This window comes from Cornus florida, unplaced genomic scaffold, assembly GCF_030987335.1.
Source record: "Cornus florida cultivar Cherokee Brave unplaced genomic scaffold, ASM3098733v1 CherokeeBrave_3.0.0_Hap2_Chr01, whole genome shotgun sequence".
NCBI lineage: Eukaryota > Viridiplantae > Streptophyta > Magnoliopsida > Cornales > Cornaceae > Cornus > Cornus florida.
In genome coordinates this window covers 89,232,858-89,253,131 of record NW_026775571.1, presented here as the reverse complement: position 1 = coordinate 89,253,131, position 20,274 = coordinate 89,232,858, and the positions used below count along the sequence as shown (strand labels likewise).

Here is a 20,274-nt window from a genome sequence, read left to right as displayed (position 1 = left end):
ATGCCAAGTTACTACCTATATTTTCTCCCACATACAGAGAAATCTTGGGACAACAAGTTGAGCTCTTTCCAGATGACATCAAAGAACTTATCCTTGAAGAAATTAAGTCATATGGGCTCAAGGAATGGGTTGATATCCAAAATTACCTCAGAAACAACAGTCCACCCAAAGGAACCCGTTATAACTATACCTTCATACGATTAATACAAACAGACACTGACATACCGATAGTCATTATCTTATTAGATGTAGACCCTATTTTCTTTATTCCTTTTGAAATACCCAGAAAAATCTTTTTTTTTTTTCTACCAAAACAACCATTTGTTATTTAAGCAAGCTGTTAGAACTCGGAATGATATACAGTGTCACTATACCTAAGGACACGCCCTTAGAATATCTAAATTCTTTATGTAATTTCCCCAACCGCTTAAACCAAGTCATTGCCTTCGAACAAAAACTAACAAAAAATTTTATGCCAGAAAGTCTAATTCTCCTTCAAATTCACAGTACTCCCCCAGAATGGGTAAAGGATGGAGCTATAATTTTAGGACAGCATCAAATTTACATTCATTCTGATCCTACTGAAATCAAAATTCTTACCCAACATGTTGATTTTGTAAATAACTTTCGCAATGAGATCGAACCAGCCACCTTCAACCATTTGGTGTACTATAAAGCCTATCGACAAATCAACCCAAGCTATAATCCTGGTTTCAGACTCTATGATCATAATATCAACATAAAAATCTTTGTTAAAGTAAGAATTCCTCGTGTCATTAAGTCCCCTCCAGAGATTGAGATATTTCCAGAAGTTTAAGAAATAATAAATGAAGAAAAGATGTTGTTAGAACAGTTTAATCTTACCCACAGAAATGAAGAAACCAGCTTACCAGACAGTACTGATTAATACCTGGCCCGCATGCATGCCAGAGCAAGAGTTGACAGTCCAACAGATAACACTACTGACAGAAATTTGTCCAATATGCAAGAATTATAGTAAAAGGCAATTTCTCTACAGTAAAAAGCAGCTTCAGCATTCAAAAAGATGATTCTCAACAGTGTACAGTTAAAGGCAGATCCACCAAAAGCAGATTCTCAACAGCAAAAGCAGAAATAATTCTCTAGAAAAAGACATCAACAGTTCAGCAATAATTCAGGTCATCTTATCTCTAAAGCATCTTAAATCTCAACCATCCATGCAGCATCTTCAAGCTCAACCGCCGATTCATCCCTCTCTTCTGCTATAAAAGGAGCCTCTCTGCTCAACTAAAGATCATCGAGAGTTTTAAGAGAAATCAAGTCTCGAGTCATCAAGCCTTTCTACAGTTTCCAGTGTGTTTCTTTTGTGACTTCCTTTAGTTTCCTTTATTTTTAAGCATTCTCTTTCTGTATAATATGTGTGAGCAAGTATCCATGTATAAACAGTGTGTATCTCTGTATATATATCTTATGAAATAAATCATCCAGTTTGCTTTCACTTCAAGAATTTTCTTATCCCTAATTTTTTTTTAGTTCTTTCGGGCAAAAGACTTCTATCAACAAAAGATCAAATATATAGATTTTATTTAACCAGACAGTGTAGAGCCTAGAATTTTCTTGAATCCAACCAATACAAGCCGCCTTAGTTTTAATTTAACAATTTCTTCTATGAGTTGACTCGAACTGTTGGCTTGTTGGCCTGTTCTTTGCCGGTGTTCAGGCGTTTCTACAGGACGATATCAGAACATTATCAGGTTCGGTAGTTATTTCTGTGATTTAATTGTTATTTTACTTCTATGTTATCTTGCTTGCTTTGCTTCTATCCGGTCGGATCCAACTCAATTTTGGTATCAGAGTCTATACTGTTTCGTCAAATTTAATTTATATATGCGATCTTTTGTCTAAAGAAGTCTATAAGTCTTTATTAAGCTACTGTATAATTTTATTTTACCGTGAGAAAATTAAAAAGAAAAGAAAAATATTAAATATTTTGTTCAAGGACCTTGCTGTAATTTTATTTCATGATCTAAGGCTTTTATGTTATATTAGAATATTACTTTGGGTCTTTTTAGTAATATAAGTTCTTTTGTGGAGTAAAGCATAAAGTGGAATCCATTTTAGAGAAATATTCTCAAGGTCAATCCTTTTAGTGAAAATTAAGACTTTGTTTCCATTTTAGAGTAACATTTGGGCCTTAAGCCCATGTATTAGTAATTATTCCTTTTTTTAAAAAAAAAATTTATATTTATTTTTTTTCGTAAATATTTTAAATATTAAAAAATAAAATAATATTTTATATTTAAACAAAGGGAGCTGAAAGTGAAATATAATTACCCAAAAAAAATTGAAAAATACTGATTCTTATGTTAAGTAATTGTGAGCAAGTTAAATTTTAATACTGTAGCATTAGATAATTCAAGTGAAATATGGTGGCATTGATTTGAAACAAAATTTAAGCAGGTTAAATTAAAATATAACAAATTTTAACCTAATACAGTCAAAGTATGTGTGACCCAAAAAAAAAAAAAAAAATCAATTGTTATCTTAAGTCCATAGTAATAAGGTTGGTCCCATCAATTAATTCTAATTATTTCTTATTATATTTAATTTTTAATAAATTCATTCCATTTATTTTTTCGCATTCTCGTCTCTTACTTCCTTATTAGCGAATTAACTTTGTGTGATGGACCTCATGGTTACTAATTTTTGAACTTTTACCAGAGAGGCTACTTCAATTTGACCATTTCTTTTAATTACATTATAATTGAAAATTAATCTGTATATTGATCATTTGAAGGGAATTGTAAATCCCATCAGCTAATTCTAACCTGTTGAATATTTCCCCCTAATTACTGTTTTTTAAAAGTAAAATATGATTAATTTCCAATGACAATAACTATGCTATATAAATAATTAATTCTGAAATATATATATATATATATATATATATAATTTCATATCAAAGACACAAAGATCCACTGTAGCACTTGGCAATTCCTATGCTTCGGAATCCGGGTTCGAACCCTGGCAGTGGAATATCTACTTTTTTATCACTGTTACTTTTTTGTTTTTGGGCTTTTTCCAAACTTGTAATATGTCAGTGTTCTTGTTTGGGCTTGTCCATGATAAAGAGGAAAATAGGCCCAAAGAGTAGTTTGCAAATAAAACATTATTTGTGACCTTTATTGCTTTTCAATGTGCAACAATTATTTTCAATTTGATCACTTGGTTATAATTTTTCTTTTACTAATTTCTTTCTTATTACCTTTAAAAGTGATATATACATATTCTTATTTGGACTAAATGTAAGCATGTTTAATTTTAACATTATCGCATTAAGTAATTCGGGTGAAATATGATAACACTGGACACTACTTTTTTACTTTTTTACTTTGGTAATACGAATTCCTTACTAATATACATTACTTTTAATTACATTGTAATTGGAAACTAATCTTTACATGGACTATGATGGTGGACATGATACAGAAATGCGCACAACAGCAGTCTCAATGTGCAATCCATAAGAGTCAACGCAAAGTAATAACACTCCAAAACCAAACTCGCTATTATAATCATACAACCCCACCAAAAATTTCGTAAATGTACGCAAAAGAAATTTGAAACTAAGAAACATCATATACTTTTTTTTTTCCCCCTACATAAACAAGAAACCAATTTCGTTTCTTCACCACAATAAACTATCTGCTATTACTGCAACTTAAATATACACAGCCTACCGGGGGCCTTAGCGGCCTCTATGACGCTTGCTACAAACCACCTGAGGAGAGAAGGAAATATATTGTACATACTCGTAGCCACACACGACTATTGCTAAGCTTAAATGCACGAGGAGTCTCTCAACCAGCACGGTAATGCAGGGAAGAACTCTTGCTTGCCGAAGTTTCTGCTACCTTAACCCCATGGTAATATAGCTGACCTAGTACTTTGCAAAATGAGCTAGGAAACCCTGAAAGAATACCTAATTACTTGTATACCAATGAGCTTCCGGGGGATAAAGAATGCAGAACCAGATAAATTCGTGACCCCAAACCTCCATCACGAGCTCCTTTATTTTGGCTAAAGACCAGACCAAGTATATTAGGCTCCTTTCTTCTTTTGGTCCTTGGATGGTCTGATATCTTTTGTGAGCATTCTTGGTGCAATGGCCATGGCCATCAGCTCTTGGAACAGCAGCTTACAGGCATAAGGAATGTGAACCTGCAAATGAAAACGTCAAACCCAAATATATGGCAACATTAAGCGTTTCACCAGCATGCCAAACAATCGGAGTAAGGATTACATGTATGTGTAGTGTGTGTGTGTATGAGAGAGAGAGAGAGAGAGTGAGAGAGGCAATGATGCCAGCAAGGGATTGACAAGAAGACATTCACCTGAACAATGTCAGTTTTATTCTTGCAACCTCTGCACTCGAAGGACTTCTTCTTGAGGTTTGCAATAGCTATTAGCCCACATTTCTCACAGACATGAACCCTATATGCATCGCTTTGGTCAAACAACCTTTCTTTAAGAAAATGAGCAGCACCATGTGCAATCATGCAATCCCGCTCCATCTCTCCAAACCTGAGACCTCCATCACGTGACCGTCCTTCAGCAGGCTGCCTTGTGAGGATCTGCACAGGGCCTCGCCCACGAGAATGGATTTTGTCATCAACCATGTGCTTCAATCTTTGGTAGTAAGTGGGCCCCAGGAATATCATAGCTGGAAGCCGCCGCCCTGTGTGACCATTATACATAGTCTCAAACCCACGCATTTGATACCCACATTTGTGAAGAGCTTTGCTGATGTTGTCCACCTGGAGTATGATGTAAGAATGAATGGTAACACTTTGAACTTCTATTGCAGGCAACTAAAATCCAGTTTTAAGTAATTGCAATATAAAACAAAAGTTTTCCATGATACAAGTTCAAATTTAATTAGGAAAATTAGATGAACATGTTAAGATAAATAAGGGAGTCCCAATGACAAAGCATGAGAATTTTAAGATCAAGACTAAAATTAAATTTTATTTCGAAATGCATTCAAGACAGAATATTAGAAGAGTTGATTTGCTTGTTTAAAGGACAACTAAATCAAGATCACCCAGACTTCATTTCTAAAAAAATTCAGTAAATAAACTCGATTCCAGTATTCAAGCAACAGCAAACATTATGTAAGACCTTGTGTCTAAACCATCTGTCAGAGTTGGAGCTTATAGCTCCTCAAAGAAAATAACACAAGTTTTTAAGGTAATACACATGGTAACAACACTTCCTTGCAAATATTTTAATGCACAATGGTCCGGAGACTCAGGAGCGTAGCTACTGGCAGAATAAGTTTTAATAGAAAGCATTATCGACTGTCCTCGTCTCATATCCAGAAAGCAAAGCCAAGCCAAGCCAAGCCAAGCCAAGAAAATGTATAGACTTGTTTCACGATGAGAAAGTGTTTTTATTACAGTATCTCATGAACCAAGATTCTGAGGGAGTATCACCAAACATTAGCTCAAATGATGTCTCCTCTGCCTCTCAAAAATGAGGTTGAGGCTTTAGGACCAATTAAAACAAAGTGGGTGGTGTGTCTTACCTATCGAGAGAGAGAATAACAAGAAGAAGAAAATTCTGAGAAAGTGCAACTCACTGTAACATCTGTGAAGGGAGTAGCATCTCCTTCCTTCCCCATGTGAGCTGCAACTTTACCCATGATGCACTCAATAAGCTGCCCAATTGTCATTCGAGAGGGGATAGCATGCGGATTCACAATAATGTCAGGGGTGATGCCTTCGACGGTCCATGGCATGTCTTCTTGCGTGTAAGTCATGCCAACTGTTCCCTTTTGACCATGCCTACTGCTAAACTTATCCCCTATCTGGGGTATCCGCACAGATCTCACCCTAACTTTCACAAATCTCAAACCATCGGCATTTGTTGTTAACAACACCTACAAAAGCAACATAAAATTAAGCCAAAAACAGAAAATTAGTATAATATATATATATAAGTCCAGGATTCAGCACTAAAAGAAGAACAAACTTGAATTAATATTCTTTCTTAATATACTTAATTTTATGATCGATCAGCTTCAACGGAACATACAACAGCAACCATATTTGAGAGGAGGAGAAAAAATAGAGTAAGGCACACCTGATCCACTATCCCAGTTTCACTGTGGCGTACGCTTGTGCTATGATCACGCTTTGTGTAACGTGAAGCTTGTCCCTGAGTATCATCCTGAGCGATAGGAGTGGTCTTCCCAATGATTACATCCTCACCCGAAACTCTTGTTCCCTAATATAGAATGATACATCGATTTTAGAATATTTGAATCAGGCAGGAAAGAAGTGGAACCAGACAAAACTTTGCATAAACTCACAGGAGGGGCAAGACCATCTTCGTCCAATTTATCATAGGAACCATGTCGCATGCCCTGGAAAACAGTTCCTCAGATAAATGCCAGTTTTACACAAGCAAGAAAGAACCATAAGTATACAAGCTAAGTACTTACCATGGTATTAGCTCTATCTGGGCGGTCGAAATCCTCTTTAACAAGTGTCCCCATCTTCTTCTCTTCATCCCTTTTGAAGGAAGAGGATTAGCAATGCAATATCTCTAATCTCTAAAGAGAAATTACAAACAAACAAAGAAATTAACATAAAAAAAGATTAAGGGAAAATAAATACAAATTTACTTACCTATATGATCGGAAAAATATTGACCGAAAGAATCCACGATCTACTGATGACTGGTTCATAATAACAGAATCTTCTTGGTTATATCCAGAATAGCATGCGATGGCGACAATGGCATTCTAGAGCAGAAAGGAAGACAGAGAACAGGTCATCAGAACCATCACCAAAGTGAGGAAAAAATAAATTGCTACAAAATCAATAACTTACAATGCCAGCAGGAAGCTGTCTAAAGTGTAAGTGCTCCATGGCTCGAGTAGTAACAAGAGGCTTCTGAGGATAGTAGAGAACGTAGGCTAATGTATCCTGAAAGATTTAGAGAATAATAAGTAATCCTAACTCGTCAAAGAAGACAATATGCAATAGAAAAGCTCGGATTTAGAAGAAAATGAGAGAAAAAGGGGAAAGGGGGAGGGGGTTGAAGAGACAATTTCATACCATTCGGAATTGGTAGTTGGTGACATAAATTCCCATGGCTTGCTTACCCATAGCTGACTGATATGTATTACGTGGAGACTGATTGCAAAAACAGAAAATAAGTAGGACAGGGAAGAAAATATGTTTTATCAGATTAAAGTAATCAGCATGATACACTTACTTGGTTGTGGTCGGGAAATGGTATAATTGAAGCACAAACACCCAATATCAACGATGGATGGATTTCACAATGGGTATAAGTCTCGGAATAAGCCTCCTCTGGATTGAGCCTCGCGGATACAAGATCCTAGAGCAATTAACATTAACATTTAGTTAATGGTCCATAATATCGTGAAGAGTCAGTTGATTAACACAATAATTCGAGACAGGTGTTTGAGCCAAACTGAAACTGTTTCTTGGATACTCACACTGATCGTCATTGAAATCATAGTAGTCTCTTCTTCTTCAGTGTCAATGTATTCTATAAATCCCTTTGCTACAAGATCATGCCAGCCACCCTCTTCTGGGGTTTCCTGAAATGAAGGTCATACCATTGATATCATCGAGGATAAACATATTACCAAAGGCCCAAAACATATGTCAAGAACTTTAATTGAACATACTCTTTGTTGTAACACTTGGATATCCTTCTTTTTTATTAGAAGTCTTTGTTTCTCCACAATAAACAGCGGTCGGCTGCAACGGCCATAGTCAGTATAAATCCGCAATTCTTTCAAACGGATATCCCGAACCACCCCAACTTCAGTATTGACATCAACCTGTGCAATTGAAGTGTTGGCCATTAGCGGTCATATGTACATCATAAATGATCTAGGGACTCCACTTAAGAATATTAATTAAAAGAAGCAACATGCTAAAAGAGGTTATTTGGTCTTCACAACCACAGCATTGGCAGGTTATCACTACATCATTTGAAGTGGAAAAATTCACAAAATGTTTGACTAACTGTGAACACCTAGAATATGTGTATGCTTACCCGTCTCCTTAGCCGTCTTAGGGTTCTCACCAACATGTCGGGATCACGATGGATGCCAACCCAGCAACCGTTCACAAATATTTTTGTAGCTTGGGGAATCACCGCAGGAGAAATTTCCTAAATTAGAAGGAAAATTGTAAAAAAAGGAAAGAAGTGAATAAAAATTTAGTATCCACATATACAAAAGTCGAAGTGCTCACCTCAAAATTCTCAGTACCCCATTCTTCCAAAAATTCCAAAATGGGATATGCTGCTGATCCAACTGTTATATACACCATCAGTGCAAGATTCTTTACTAGTCCACATGCCTAATGTAACACCAGATGACACACAAGTATAAGTAGAAAGAGATGCACATTATAATGCGTGTTCTATATTATGCAGCATTCTCACCTGCCCTTCAGGAGTTTCTGCAGGACACATCATTCCCCATTGAGAATTGTGCAACTGCCGCGGTTTCGCTAGTTTCCCTGGTAAATGCAAAATATAAAACAGTTAAATGTAAAGTAAAGAAAACAAATAAATTAAATAAGCAATGAAGTTGCAACATAAATGAAACTGTGTGTGTATGGGAGAGCTCTTACTGAAGGCAACAGTGATACTAAATCTATAGTAGCTCAGACCCTTGGCAGCATCATTGAACAAATACTAACAGGAAAACCTAAATTACCTTCTCGCCCTATTGGAGAATTTAATCTTCGCAAGTGCGACAAAGTGGAGGCGTACGTTAGGCGATTTAACACCTATAAAGTCGAATAGCATGTCAAAAATGGTAATGCACATTCAGCACACAAACTTCTACAGAAAAAAAATAATAATAAAATAAAACAGAGGAGAAAAGTAATTACAATCAACCTGGGAGACTCCAGCTCTTGTACCAGCTGCATTTGCCTGCCCCCAGTTCCCAGTAGCAAGTGAGTATTTAAGGCCACTAGTAATTGTTTTTGCCTTAATGGCAAATTGCAGATTAACATCCTTCCCATGGTCAACACACTGCACGATGCCCCAAAATTAAATAAATTCAAGCATTAAGAAACAAAAGGCATCAAATATGAACTATATAAAAGACTTGGTATGTAAAACAACCTTCTGAACATAAGATCTCACATCCCTTGTTAACTTTCTGAATAGCTGCAGTCATAAGCAACCACCAAAACTTTAGGAACCCAAAAGCTTTAAAAACACAAATGAAAATCAAGGACTTTCAAATGTCATAGAAGCTCCAAAACATTAAAGCAATGACAAACCATTCGAAAGAGGCCACCAAGCAAAGGACCAGCAAGATCCAGTCTCTTATTGCCATAATGATCTCGATCATCTTCCGCCCTTCGTCCAAGTGCACATAGCAGAAGCCGGTGAATAATATATCTGGTAGAAAAAGCAATTAGCGTCTCTCTAAATCCTTAAGAAGCCACAAAAAAGGAACATATTCAAATTAGACAAAACCTACCCAAAATAGTAAGCTTTCTTTGTCTCACAATATTCTCCTACACCAACATGAGGAAGCATTTCCTTTTGAAGGATCTCTTTGGCATACCTATGAAGTAAATGAACAGGAGACTCCCCTTAACATAAAAAGAAGCACAAAAGATAGTTTGACACTCAGGTATAGCAACAATCATAAGACATACTTAATCCTCTTTTCTTTTGTGACACCAACAGTGGCCCCTCGTTTCCCGATGTAGTCCAGTGCAACCTGAAATACAAGAAAAAAGAGCATAATCATCTCATTAAGGCGGCACAGCCACCATCACCCCAAGAAGAGCAAGGAAGAGAGAGCGAAAGAGGAAATCACATGGATGCTAACATTTACAACAACATATACAGATTAAGTACCAAGATTAATTAACTTATAGAAATGAAACTAAATTTGCAATCTAGGAAACTAGAGCCGAAACCTAAACAAAAATGTTGAAGCTGCTAAAAATTCACAAATGAAATAGAACTGAAAGGACATCATTCTTGGAAGGTAAAACAAACTAAATGCCAGCAAGCCCAAAGATTTTGCTATTTCATATAGGAAACATGAACCGCTATATTTATTCTGAGTTTTTAGAAACTCAGATGAAGTAAATTAAGTTTCTAACAATAATAAGGCATGTATCATCATGGGAAGTTAGAACAAATGTGTTGCTTGAAGTTTAGCAGATTCAATACAGAGCAACCCAGAAAGAAAAGGTAATCTCACACCATCTGCCAACTAAAAAAAACAAAAGAATACAGATCAAAAAATTTAAATGATGACATACTACAGTGGAAGAGTAACCTGTTGATTTTGTATTACAAAAGCTTCTTCCAAGGAGGGTCGTAGCAACTCCATCATCTGCGTGTCCGAGAAATCATAGCAAATATGTTCTAATATATCTTTGTCAGCAACAAATCCCAATGCCCGAAATACAATAATAATAGGAATCTCGGTCCTAATGTACGGAAGCGTAGCACGAATATACTGGCCAGAGGAGCCCTGCAGTTATTTAACATATCCAAAAACAACAAAAAATGCATAAATTCCAAGAAGAATTCAAAGGAAAAAGGAACGGAAAAACAAAAACAAATCAAAAAGAGAAAATATGTGCTCCAAAAAAACTCCACCAAACAAGACATTTAATGTCCATTACCCCTTTGGCACTAGTCCGAGATAGCATCCGTACAAACATGCTACTGGGTGGCTTGTTCTGGGACTCCGCCATTGATCGAACTTCAGCCACATACGCATACTTGTTTGGCTGCCTTTTCTTGAACACATAGACGTGATTGGTGCTCATCTTCTCCTGAGCAATTAGAACCTTTTCACTCCCATTGATAATGAAATACCCACCTTGATCATATGGACACTCTCCCAGCTCCGTTAAATCCTTCTCTGAATTCTGATATAATGTGCAGTAACTAGACCGGAGCATTACAGGAACCTAAAGTATATGGCAAAAAAGAAGCAGAAAAGTCAACCCTGAAGGACAACAAAAAGGTAGAAGAGCCTATTCCCAGATGTCAAACTTTCATCAGTTCGGAATCCAATTCACATACCTTTCCAATGAAGACTTTAGTAAATTCTTGAGTTTCAGTTACTTCCTCACCATCATGCCCTTTCTTTATAACTCTCTTAGTGACATCTACGTACAATGGAGCTGAGTATGTTAGATTCCTCAATCTTGCAGACTTCGGAAACAAAGTTGCGGTTTCTCCATCTGACTCTGTCATCATTGGCTTACTAAGATATATCTGACCAAAGCTAATCTTATAGATGGTCTGCAAGACACCAAAAATCATTTAGACAGAGAAGCAAAGTATGCACTCTATGGACAGTATAACAACAACAATTTATTTCTCTTGTAATATTTAAAATCACATTTATTTTAAAATAACAGAATATGAACATGACATGTAGACAGTATAATTTTTTGTTTGAATATCTATTATATAAAATGCTGACCCAAAATAGTTGAAAAGTAGGCTTTGTTATGCATATCTATCTATTATATACAAATTGTAGAACTTCCATAATTTTTATAATGTGGAAGATGAGGCTTAAAGAAGATCAGAAAGATAATTATACAAAGTATACTACTACTATGCTTTTACCATATTTTTGCCATTAAAATTGTTTTCTTATTCTATATAAAAGTGCTCATTGCATGCTTGACATTTGGTGACCACATGTACAATGCAAATTTTCATAGAAAATGAAGGTTGAATACTTTGGGTATGTCATCTTGTTTCCAAAATTGTCTTATGTGATTCCTTCTAAAATGTGTTTGTGCTACAAAAATCACTTGGGGGTACCTTAGTTGTGTTAGCCAAGTGTCTGATATAATGTAATTTATTTGGAAATACAGCCACATTCATGAGATGAAGGACAAGTTCAAACACGTGTCTAAAAGTGTGTACAAATGTCACCCACATGGAAGGTCCATAGAATTGTCCGTGCTTCTTAGCGAGAAACTAAGAAAAGTCAATCCAACCTCAAGAAGGAACAAAGACCAACACAAAATTTGTTTTCATTTTTGCTTCTCATCAAACAATTACCAAATTTTATCTCCCACACACAATTGCATTAACTAACATTCCGGTAAAAATTAAATTGTACTTACAATCAAACAATGCCGAATCTTTAGATCCTTTTTTCTCTTAGGTTAAATTTTTTTTTTTTTTTGATAAGTTCTCTTAGGTTCATTTAAAAGCAACTAACAGCCAGAAACAATAAGACTAGGACACCAAGTATATACAAAACCAAATACTACTCCCTATTATAGAATCACATAAAAGTGCTTGCATTTCTATTTCCAATTAGAGTGTTACAGAACCATTCAGGTACAAAACAACTAACCAATTATCTGAAACAAAACCATAATTTCAGTTCAGCCAAACCACAAAAAAAAAATTTAGGCCTTTTCAAGAACCACCCAGAAACCTAGGAAAACAAACTAGGAAACCAACCACCAAAAGCGACACTAGAATCACATAAAAGATCTTCAATTCCCACATTCAGGCTGACTATTACCATATGTTATCTTGATCAACCAACTACAGCAACTAACCAATGATACCTTTCATATCAGAAGTTCAACATTAAGTTAAACTTAACAATGCATTTTCCCCTAAGAATTCAGTCAGATTATCTATTTCACTGTATCTAAGGTCATAACGTCAGCCAAACTTAAAGTTATCACGTCTTTAATTACTACAACTCTAACCATTTGATTTGGCCTTCAACTATGTCACTCTTCCTATCTGGTGAGCTTAGTGGTCTTATTTTTAGAAGCCCAAACCATACTAATCAGTTTTCTCTCATTTCATCTCCAACCATCTCACGAATGTTTTCATTTATAACATTTATCCTTCTCGTCTTGTTGGACACCCATATATTCATTTTGTGAACATGATTTTTTAACCACCCAATATTCTCTCCAATAAAGAATGGGTGGACTAATAGCCAGTCATTCGATATTCCAGAAATACTACTCCATTTAAAGATTCGACCTTAATAATATAATTAACATCACTTCCAAATCATCCTTCTTTGTCAATAATCAAATCAGAACAGAGAGAATGCTCACTTATCAATATTTACTCTCAATATTCACTACATTCCATTTTTATTATTAGATTTGCTAAAGTTGCCTTATAAAATCAGTTTTATTTCTACTTATCTTAAGTCCTTTTAATGTTAGATTTTTTCTCCAAACCTCTAATTTAGCACAGTTATTAATTAAAACAATATCAATGGCTTCAAACTCCAATTAAACAATCCAATTAAACAATCAGAATATCTAGTTCTCTTATGAAAAGCCCAGAAACCCTCTATGCAAAAATTAAATTAGGATGATGATCAAACAATAACAAATCTTTGGATCCTTTTGCACTTGTGTTCATTCAAATGCAATCCAGGATACTATAAATGTAGTACCCTTCCCTATCACAGAACCACATAAAAACACTTAAACTTATACTTCCAACCCAAGTGTTACAGAATTATAAATTCACAAAACAACTGACCAAATATCTGAAACAAAAAACAACTGTTTTGGTTTCAGCCGAACAATGACATCATTTTAGGATTTCTCAAGAACCAGCTAAGAACCTAGGAAAAACAACCTACAAAACCAAACAACGAGAGATAACCCACACTAAAAATCACAAAAATTCAATTACTGCCTTCAATCAAACTATTACCAAAGTTTATATTGACCAACAACTGCAGCAACTAAACATTGACAGTATCTCATATGAGAAGTTCAAAAATTCAATTGAATAACCCCAAGTTCAAAAATTCAATCATTAGGTTCTCTCATGAACCACCCAGAAACCCTAGCCATAAATCAAAATCAAGAAACCATGAACCCCGTACTGAAGAAGACTTCCGCATGAAAAATCACATAAATATGCTCCAATGATGTTTCAGTTCTACAATCTCCGAAAATTTGTAATGATTAACCATAACAAATTCTTCAATTTCGACCAAAATTTTCCCGCTTTTATGGGTTTGAATTGGTTTTTTTTTTTTTTTTTTTCCTCTGACTACCCAAAGCCCAAAACATAAAACCAAGTAATATAGTTGATTTTAACCTCGAGGAAATCAGGTTGGTGACCAGGGTTGTGCTGGGACTCGGGACGAATCTCTATATCGGCAGACTCGTCGACGATTTCTTGCATAGTGTTCTGTATGAACTCGTCGAACGAGTCGAGCTGTTGACGAACCAAACCCTTTTCTTCGAAGTAAGCACTGATAACGGTCCATGCGTCTTCTTGGGTTATCTCTTCCTCTTCGTCGTTGTACGATTGATCGTACTCTTCCTCCAAATCCATTGTTCAGATAGTCAAATTCAAACTCTCGCTGGAGAAGAAGAAGGATAGTTTAGAAGTTCGTGTCGTCGGAGGGGGGAGAGAGCCCTAGCTGGCGAACAGGACCAAGAATTTAGAAGTCCGTATGTCAGACAGAGAGAGTTCTGGATGTCACGAATGCCAGGACGGAAGCGTGGTTTTATAGGGGTAGAGGTTTTAGTAAGGCGGTGGACACTTGAAATATAAAATTAAAATAAATAATCGTTTTATTGTGGGTATATTTTGGGTAAAAATTCAAAATGGTAACGAAAATCTGTTTTACTTTTATAATTATAGTACCAAAATACAAAATATCACCAATTTGGTGATATAAATTTGGATCATAAAATTTGATATGGTATGAACTATTATGAATCAATATCAGTTTTTTAAAAATGATATGGGCCCAAATTTAAAAATTAATATAAAATTTAAAATATATATATATTATAACACATTCCCTCATAAAATTAGTGTCTTGAAAATGAAATCGTTCAAAATTCAACTTCAAAGTACCACCAAATCCATGAACACAAATTCTTTTTATGCTTAATTCTCAAAAAAATATATGAATCATTCTCTCAATAAATCCAAAGTTTTTATTTATTTTTTCCTTCCCAAAGCAGCATGGTAATGATATTAGATGATTGCAAATTTTATTTTCACAATAAATACTCAAATATTGTAAATCAATGCCAAATTTTAAACCCATAATAAATAAAAGTTACAACCAAAACTCCAATTTTGTTCATCCAAAAAATCTATTCCCGTCCCTACGTTTTTTACTTCTTTTTATTATTATTATTTTAATTTTATTAGTATATCTCTCCTTTTCATAATTTTAAAAATATTCATTATTTTAAATAATTTTATTTTTATTTATTATTTTTTTTTTTTTTGAGACGGAACTGGAGAAAAAGTTAAAATAAAAAATAGATTTAAAAGGCCAAGAACAAGACAAATGTATTTATTTGTCGGCAAAAATAATATATATAAGCGTATGCACATCCTCTTATATACGGTTCCATTTTTGGAACTCAAAACTGAGAAGTTGTTCTAACTTACTTCCATGGTCCATCCCAGGATTTTAGCTTAATTTTGGACAATGAGGAGTACTTTTAAAATTGTTAGCCCAATTCGAGGATAAACTTTAATTTCAAAATCATTTTAAACACAAATTTTTTATTTCTATTTTGTAAGGAACATTATGTAATTTTTACTATGAATTATTTGCAAATCCTTTTTGATTAGATGGAAATTGCAAGAAAAGAAAGGAAATGGAAAATTTCTGAACTATTTAAAAGTTTGGTTAGCAAAAAATGAAAATTTTGAGAAAAATTACTTTCTATAAACACCTAAAATCTGAGAAAAAAAATTACTTTTATAACCACCTAATTTTTCTACAAAAAAACATTTAAAAATTTTGATTTCTTAAGAAAGTTTAATGAACTTTTAATCCATAAAATGATAATTTTTCATCATTTTCTTGAAAAACTTTCATGCAGAAATTTTATTTTTCTTTCATTGGCGGGATTGGGGGAGTTTAAGGGGGCATTTGCAAATGCAGATAAGTGAAGGAAATTTTGTATTTTGAGCATAATCAAGATGATTCTCTACTTGAAAAGAATAGGGCAAATAAAGAAATGAAAAGAGGAAATTCCATAAGATAGGGAGATAGAAAGAGGGCTAATAATTCTGAGTTTAATCCTGTACAAAAGCTCTTAGCAGAGGCCTTCAGGCAAGCTTCAACAATCCTCAAAGAAACTACCAACATGTCAATAACCAACCCTGTAACAACACACCTACACTTGTAAAGATATAGGATCACAAGAAATGTTTGTAATATTTCCAGCATATAAGCTCAATGTTTACCCAATGATGCATTTCAGTTGAAAAAGCAATCAAAATATCAGGCAAATGGAATCACCCATTGCAACTATTCACCTGTAGCTACTGGCACTTTCTCATACGCATAACTCTCTCTGTATCTCTTGGGAAGAAAGCAGCGGCCGCCAAAACGCTGCTGAAAGTAAACAAGCACGGCACACAGCAAACCACCACAACATATAATGACATCCCATGCGGTGGAATAGTAATCCATTCTCGGGTTTGCATATATGTTATAGAGGTTCCAGGTGGAACTATGAGCCCTGTAGAGATCATATGCATGAGGCAAGAACCGAACAATGGTGGTTCCAATGTAGAAGGGAGCAGCAAGGGCCATCTCTTTGGAATCGCAGAATAGGTTGAACACTATCTGAGGGAGCAAATAACCATCCAAGACCAAACCAGCATAAGACTTGAGGTCACCCCAGAAAAACCGTTGCTGGTAGGTCTTGTGAGAATATTTCCACTGGTGCACAAAGAAAGCTATTAACCCGCCTGCAATGTACAATGGTAAAGACAAGTAAAGAACCTTTTTATCAGAAACCCACAGCTTTTTATGGCTTTCATCACCAACTCTTGCAGACCATGTCAATTGGAGAAGCCGAAACTGCAGCAGGAAAGCTATCATCGTTATGACCCTCACGAGGACTTCATTTACTTCCAGCCATCCACCACTATCAATGAAAACATTCTGTCGATTACGGTTTGCCAGAAACAAGGCTTCAAAGTTTAACAGTAGAGGAACCATATGCGCCAGTGTAAGAACGATGAGCATCACAACAGAGATGAAGGGGAGGATGTTTGGGTGCTTTTTCACATGAAATAGCTGCAGACCTACAAGAATACATGCAAGTGTGTTGGAAACTAAGACCATGGTGATCTCAAGATCCATTCTCCATATCGATTCACTGGCTTGCCTTGTGTAAATGGAATTTGATAACAACTCAAGGCGCTCAAAGTAAAGTGGATCTGCCTTACTTCGGGTGCTCTCAATGGTTCCCTTGACATGGCTTCCATCATTTGCATTCAATGGGGAGTACTGCAGATTAACAAGAATTTCACAGTCCAATGAATTCTCTTGCCGTAATGTCTTATTAAGTAATCTAACATGCCTACAACCTATCATGCAAAGGACTCCTGTTTTGACATCATATATCCCTTCAGCAGATATATCTACCGGCTTAGTTGAAGAAACATCACCTCCCAGCTTGAAATCATATGGAGGTGTGAAGCTCATCACATAGCTTATGTTTAGCACAGTTCCATGGCTGTTGTTAACTAGAACTGCAGACTCAGATAGACTTGAGAACCTTGCAAAGGGTCTATAAAACTCATCACCTACAGATAGTGGAGATGAATAACCAAATGCTCTCTGCCCTTTAGTATTTTTCACTGTCATATCGAATCTCATGTCAGATGAATACCCATCAGGGTATGTCCCTCTCTTGCCTTTACCCGTCATTTTATTCATACAAGATCTCCTTACACTGTCAGTCTCAGTATAGTCATATTTCAGACCTTCACGTTTTAAATTTCCATTGGCAGAGCTATGGAACACAAGTTTGCCAAAGTAACCCGAGTCATTTGTGCTTCCATTACTCCATATTTGCCCAACAATGGTACTCCTGTTTCTCAATGACAAGGTTGCAGGTAAACTCAAGGTCAACCTGATTGAGCAATCCCCAACTGAACCCTTAACCAAAGACTCCGTCAAATTGAATATCCGGCAAGCAACTAAGGCAAGTCGCTGCTTCTTTCTATCCCAAGCTCCCTCAGCAACCAATGTTAAATTTGGATTAAAACTAAAATATCTTACGTAGTTATAGCTCAAGTTCGAAAGGTCAAGCAAGTACCGAAATCTCCCATTATCAGAACACTCAATTTCATTGAAGGACACATACGCAGGTAAAATTCTAGCACTGCTGCCAAGAGGATTGCAATTTACAGTATCGCAATCACTAATGTAATTCAATTCGAATGAATTTAATCTACTAGCTGACCTGATCGCCCTACAAACATCACGCCCCGATTCAAAATTACGATTTAGATTCTCCACCTTATCATATGCACTAAAACCTCCATTCCCAATTTCTTTATCTATTAATGTGTATTGATAGTTCATCATTGACACACCCAATATTGAGATCGGTTCAAAATAGTTCGAACCGTCACTAGTATCCAAACTTTGTAATGTTCCATTAACCAAAGCAGTAGTAATAGTTGATGAATTCGGATAATTAAGCATGAGAACAACATTATGAGATGCTAAGTAATTCAAACCTGAACCAACCATACAAATCCGTCCCGATGCTGAGGACCAAAATCCGGATAGCATAAACTGCGCTTCGCTTCTCCGCACTGGAATTCTCGGCGGCCGGTAATGGACGAGACGCAGTTTCCGGTGCGTCGAATTCCCCAGAAGACCGAAAAATCTTGGACCACGAAGAGTCAGAGACGCTTCTAACTTGAAAATCCGATCTGCTTCCGTTCGATAGATGTTCCAGGTATGAAAAGATAGGGATTTCGGAGAATTGGGGATGGATTGGAGGTTTTGTTGACCTAGAATTCTGCCGCCGCCGGCGAAGTAGGCAGTGCGTATTTCGGGCTGTGCATAGTCGCCGAGTTTCACAGTCGGCGCCGACGCAGGAACGACGTGGTTGCAGTATTTGGCGTATGGGATTTGGGAAGATGGAGATGAAATTGAGGTTGCTGTGGAGAATTTGAGGATGAGGACGAGGAAGATGATGAGAGGAGTGAATTGGAATCGATGCAGACTTGGAATGTGCAGTGACGAAACCCTAACCTTAGATTTTTGCAACGGAGGTGAAGGTGAAGTAGGGTTGGCCTCCGTTGCGAATTCCATGTCTGAAATGAAGAGGGATGATCTACTACATATACTATATATATATATAGATATATATGTCTCTCTCTATGTATGTAAATACATTCATATACACATCTTGTAAACCTTTTCTCTAAGCCGAGTCTACTTCTGTCAGTTGTCAAATACTCCGTACGGAGTAAATTTTCCTGAGAAAATGTGAGAATATAATAATGTGAAGAAAAAGAGGAAAAACAGATATTATTATTATTATTGCTTTTATCATTGATTATTTGATTTAACCAATTCAGTTCAGTAGCCAAATACCTTCATATGATTAATATAAAATACCAATTTTACTTATGTAGATATTAAATCATTCAAGGGTAAATTACACTACTTTATATTATATATGATTTTGAGTGTGAAAAGTCAATAATATTCTTATATTATAATGATAATATATTATATTGTAAATATTTGCTAATCTAAAAATTCATGTGTAATTTATTCAAACTTCATAAGAAATAAGCATAATTTACCCTAGAATGGAATGGAATGGAATGTTTATTTCAACCATTTATTTGTTTGATGACATTTATGTTTCGTTTGGTAGGATAGAAGAAATTTGGATAGAAAGAAGAGAAGATTATGTACTTTTCTCTTTTTGTTTGGTTGGATGGAAGAGAATAAAATGAGATAATAGTGATAATACTTTATTTTGTTTGTTATGAGTGAAGGGAAGCGAAATATTAATTATAAGAAAATTTTTGTAATTTAAAAACATTTATAATAGCATTGTTTTCTTTTTTTTGTATCTCCCGTCCAAATTTGGTGGGAAGAAAATTTGTTAAGGAGGAAGGATGACTCATTCATCATTTTTTCTCTTCTCTCATTGCGTCCTCATCATTTTTTCTCTTCTCTCATTGCGTCCTCTTTACTGGGCGAATATATTTTTTTTCTTCTTTCCTTCACCCTTCTTCCTTTTTTCCTACCAATGAATGACAAATCATTCAATATCTAAAACCTATAGAATGGTCATTCCATTCCCAAATATTATTTTTTTAAGGAAAAATGAAAAAAATTCTAAAAAAACTAGCCTAGTGGTAAATTTTCACATTCGCCGTCACCACTATTACTATTTAGAATGGTTATTATCATTTCATTCC

At 35.5% G+C, this 20,274-nt stretch overlaps 2 protein-coding genes across 2 annotated transcripts; both read right to left on the bottom strand.

Annotated features, from left to right (window-relative positions):
• Positions 1-3,436: 3,436 nt before the first annotated feature.
• On the bottom strand, positions 3,437-14,548 carry LOC132305502 (DNA-directed RNA polymerase II subunit RPB2). Its single transcript, XM_059803140.1, has 25 exons — positions 14,143-14,548; positions 11,104-11,325; positions 10,698-10,988; positions 10,346-10,543; positions 9,711-9,775; positions 9,530-9,616; positions 9,327-9,447; positions 9,166-9,210; positions 8,935-9,072; positions 8,750-8,822; positions 8,473-8,549; positions 8,280-8,387; positions 8,080-8,196; positions 7,706-7,861; positions 7,511-7,615; positions 7,264-7,389; positions 7,104-7,181; positions 6,876-6,971; positions 6,672-6,787; positions 6,485-6,554; positions 6,353-6,406; positions 6,124-6,267; positions 5,621-5,920; positions 4,374-4,796; positions 3,437-4,200 (listed from the first exon to the last, which is right to left on the bottom strand). The coding sequence occupies exons 1-25, from the start codon at positions 14,380-14,382 to the stop codon at positions 4,081-4,083; spliced, it is 3,570 nt and encodes a 1,189-aa protein (XP_059659123.1). The 5' UTR covers positions 14,383-14,548; the 3' UTR covers positions 3,437-4,080.
• Positions 14,549-16,333: 1,785 nt separating this feature from the next.
• Positions 16,334-19,147, bottom strand: LOC132277082 (uncharacterized). Its single transcript, XM_059778813.1, has one exon. It carries the CDS (start codon positions 19,145-19,147, stop codon positions 16,334-16,336), a length of 2,814 nt encoding a protein of 937 aa, XP_059634796.1.
• Between the last annotated feature and the right edge of the window lie 1,127 nt (positions 19,148-20,274).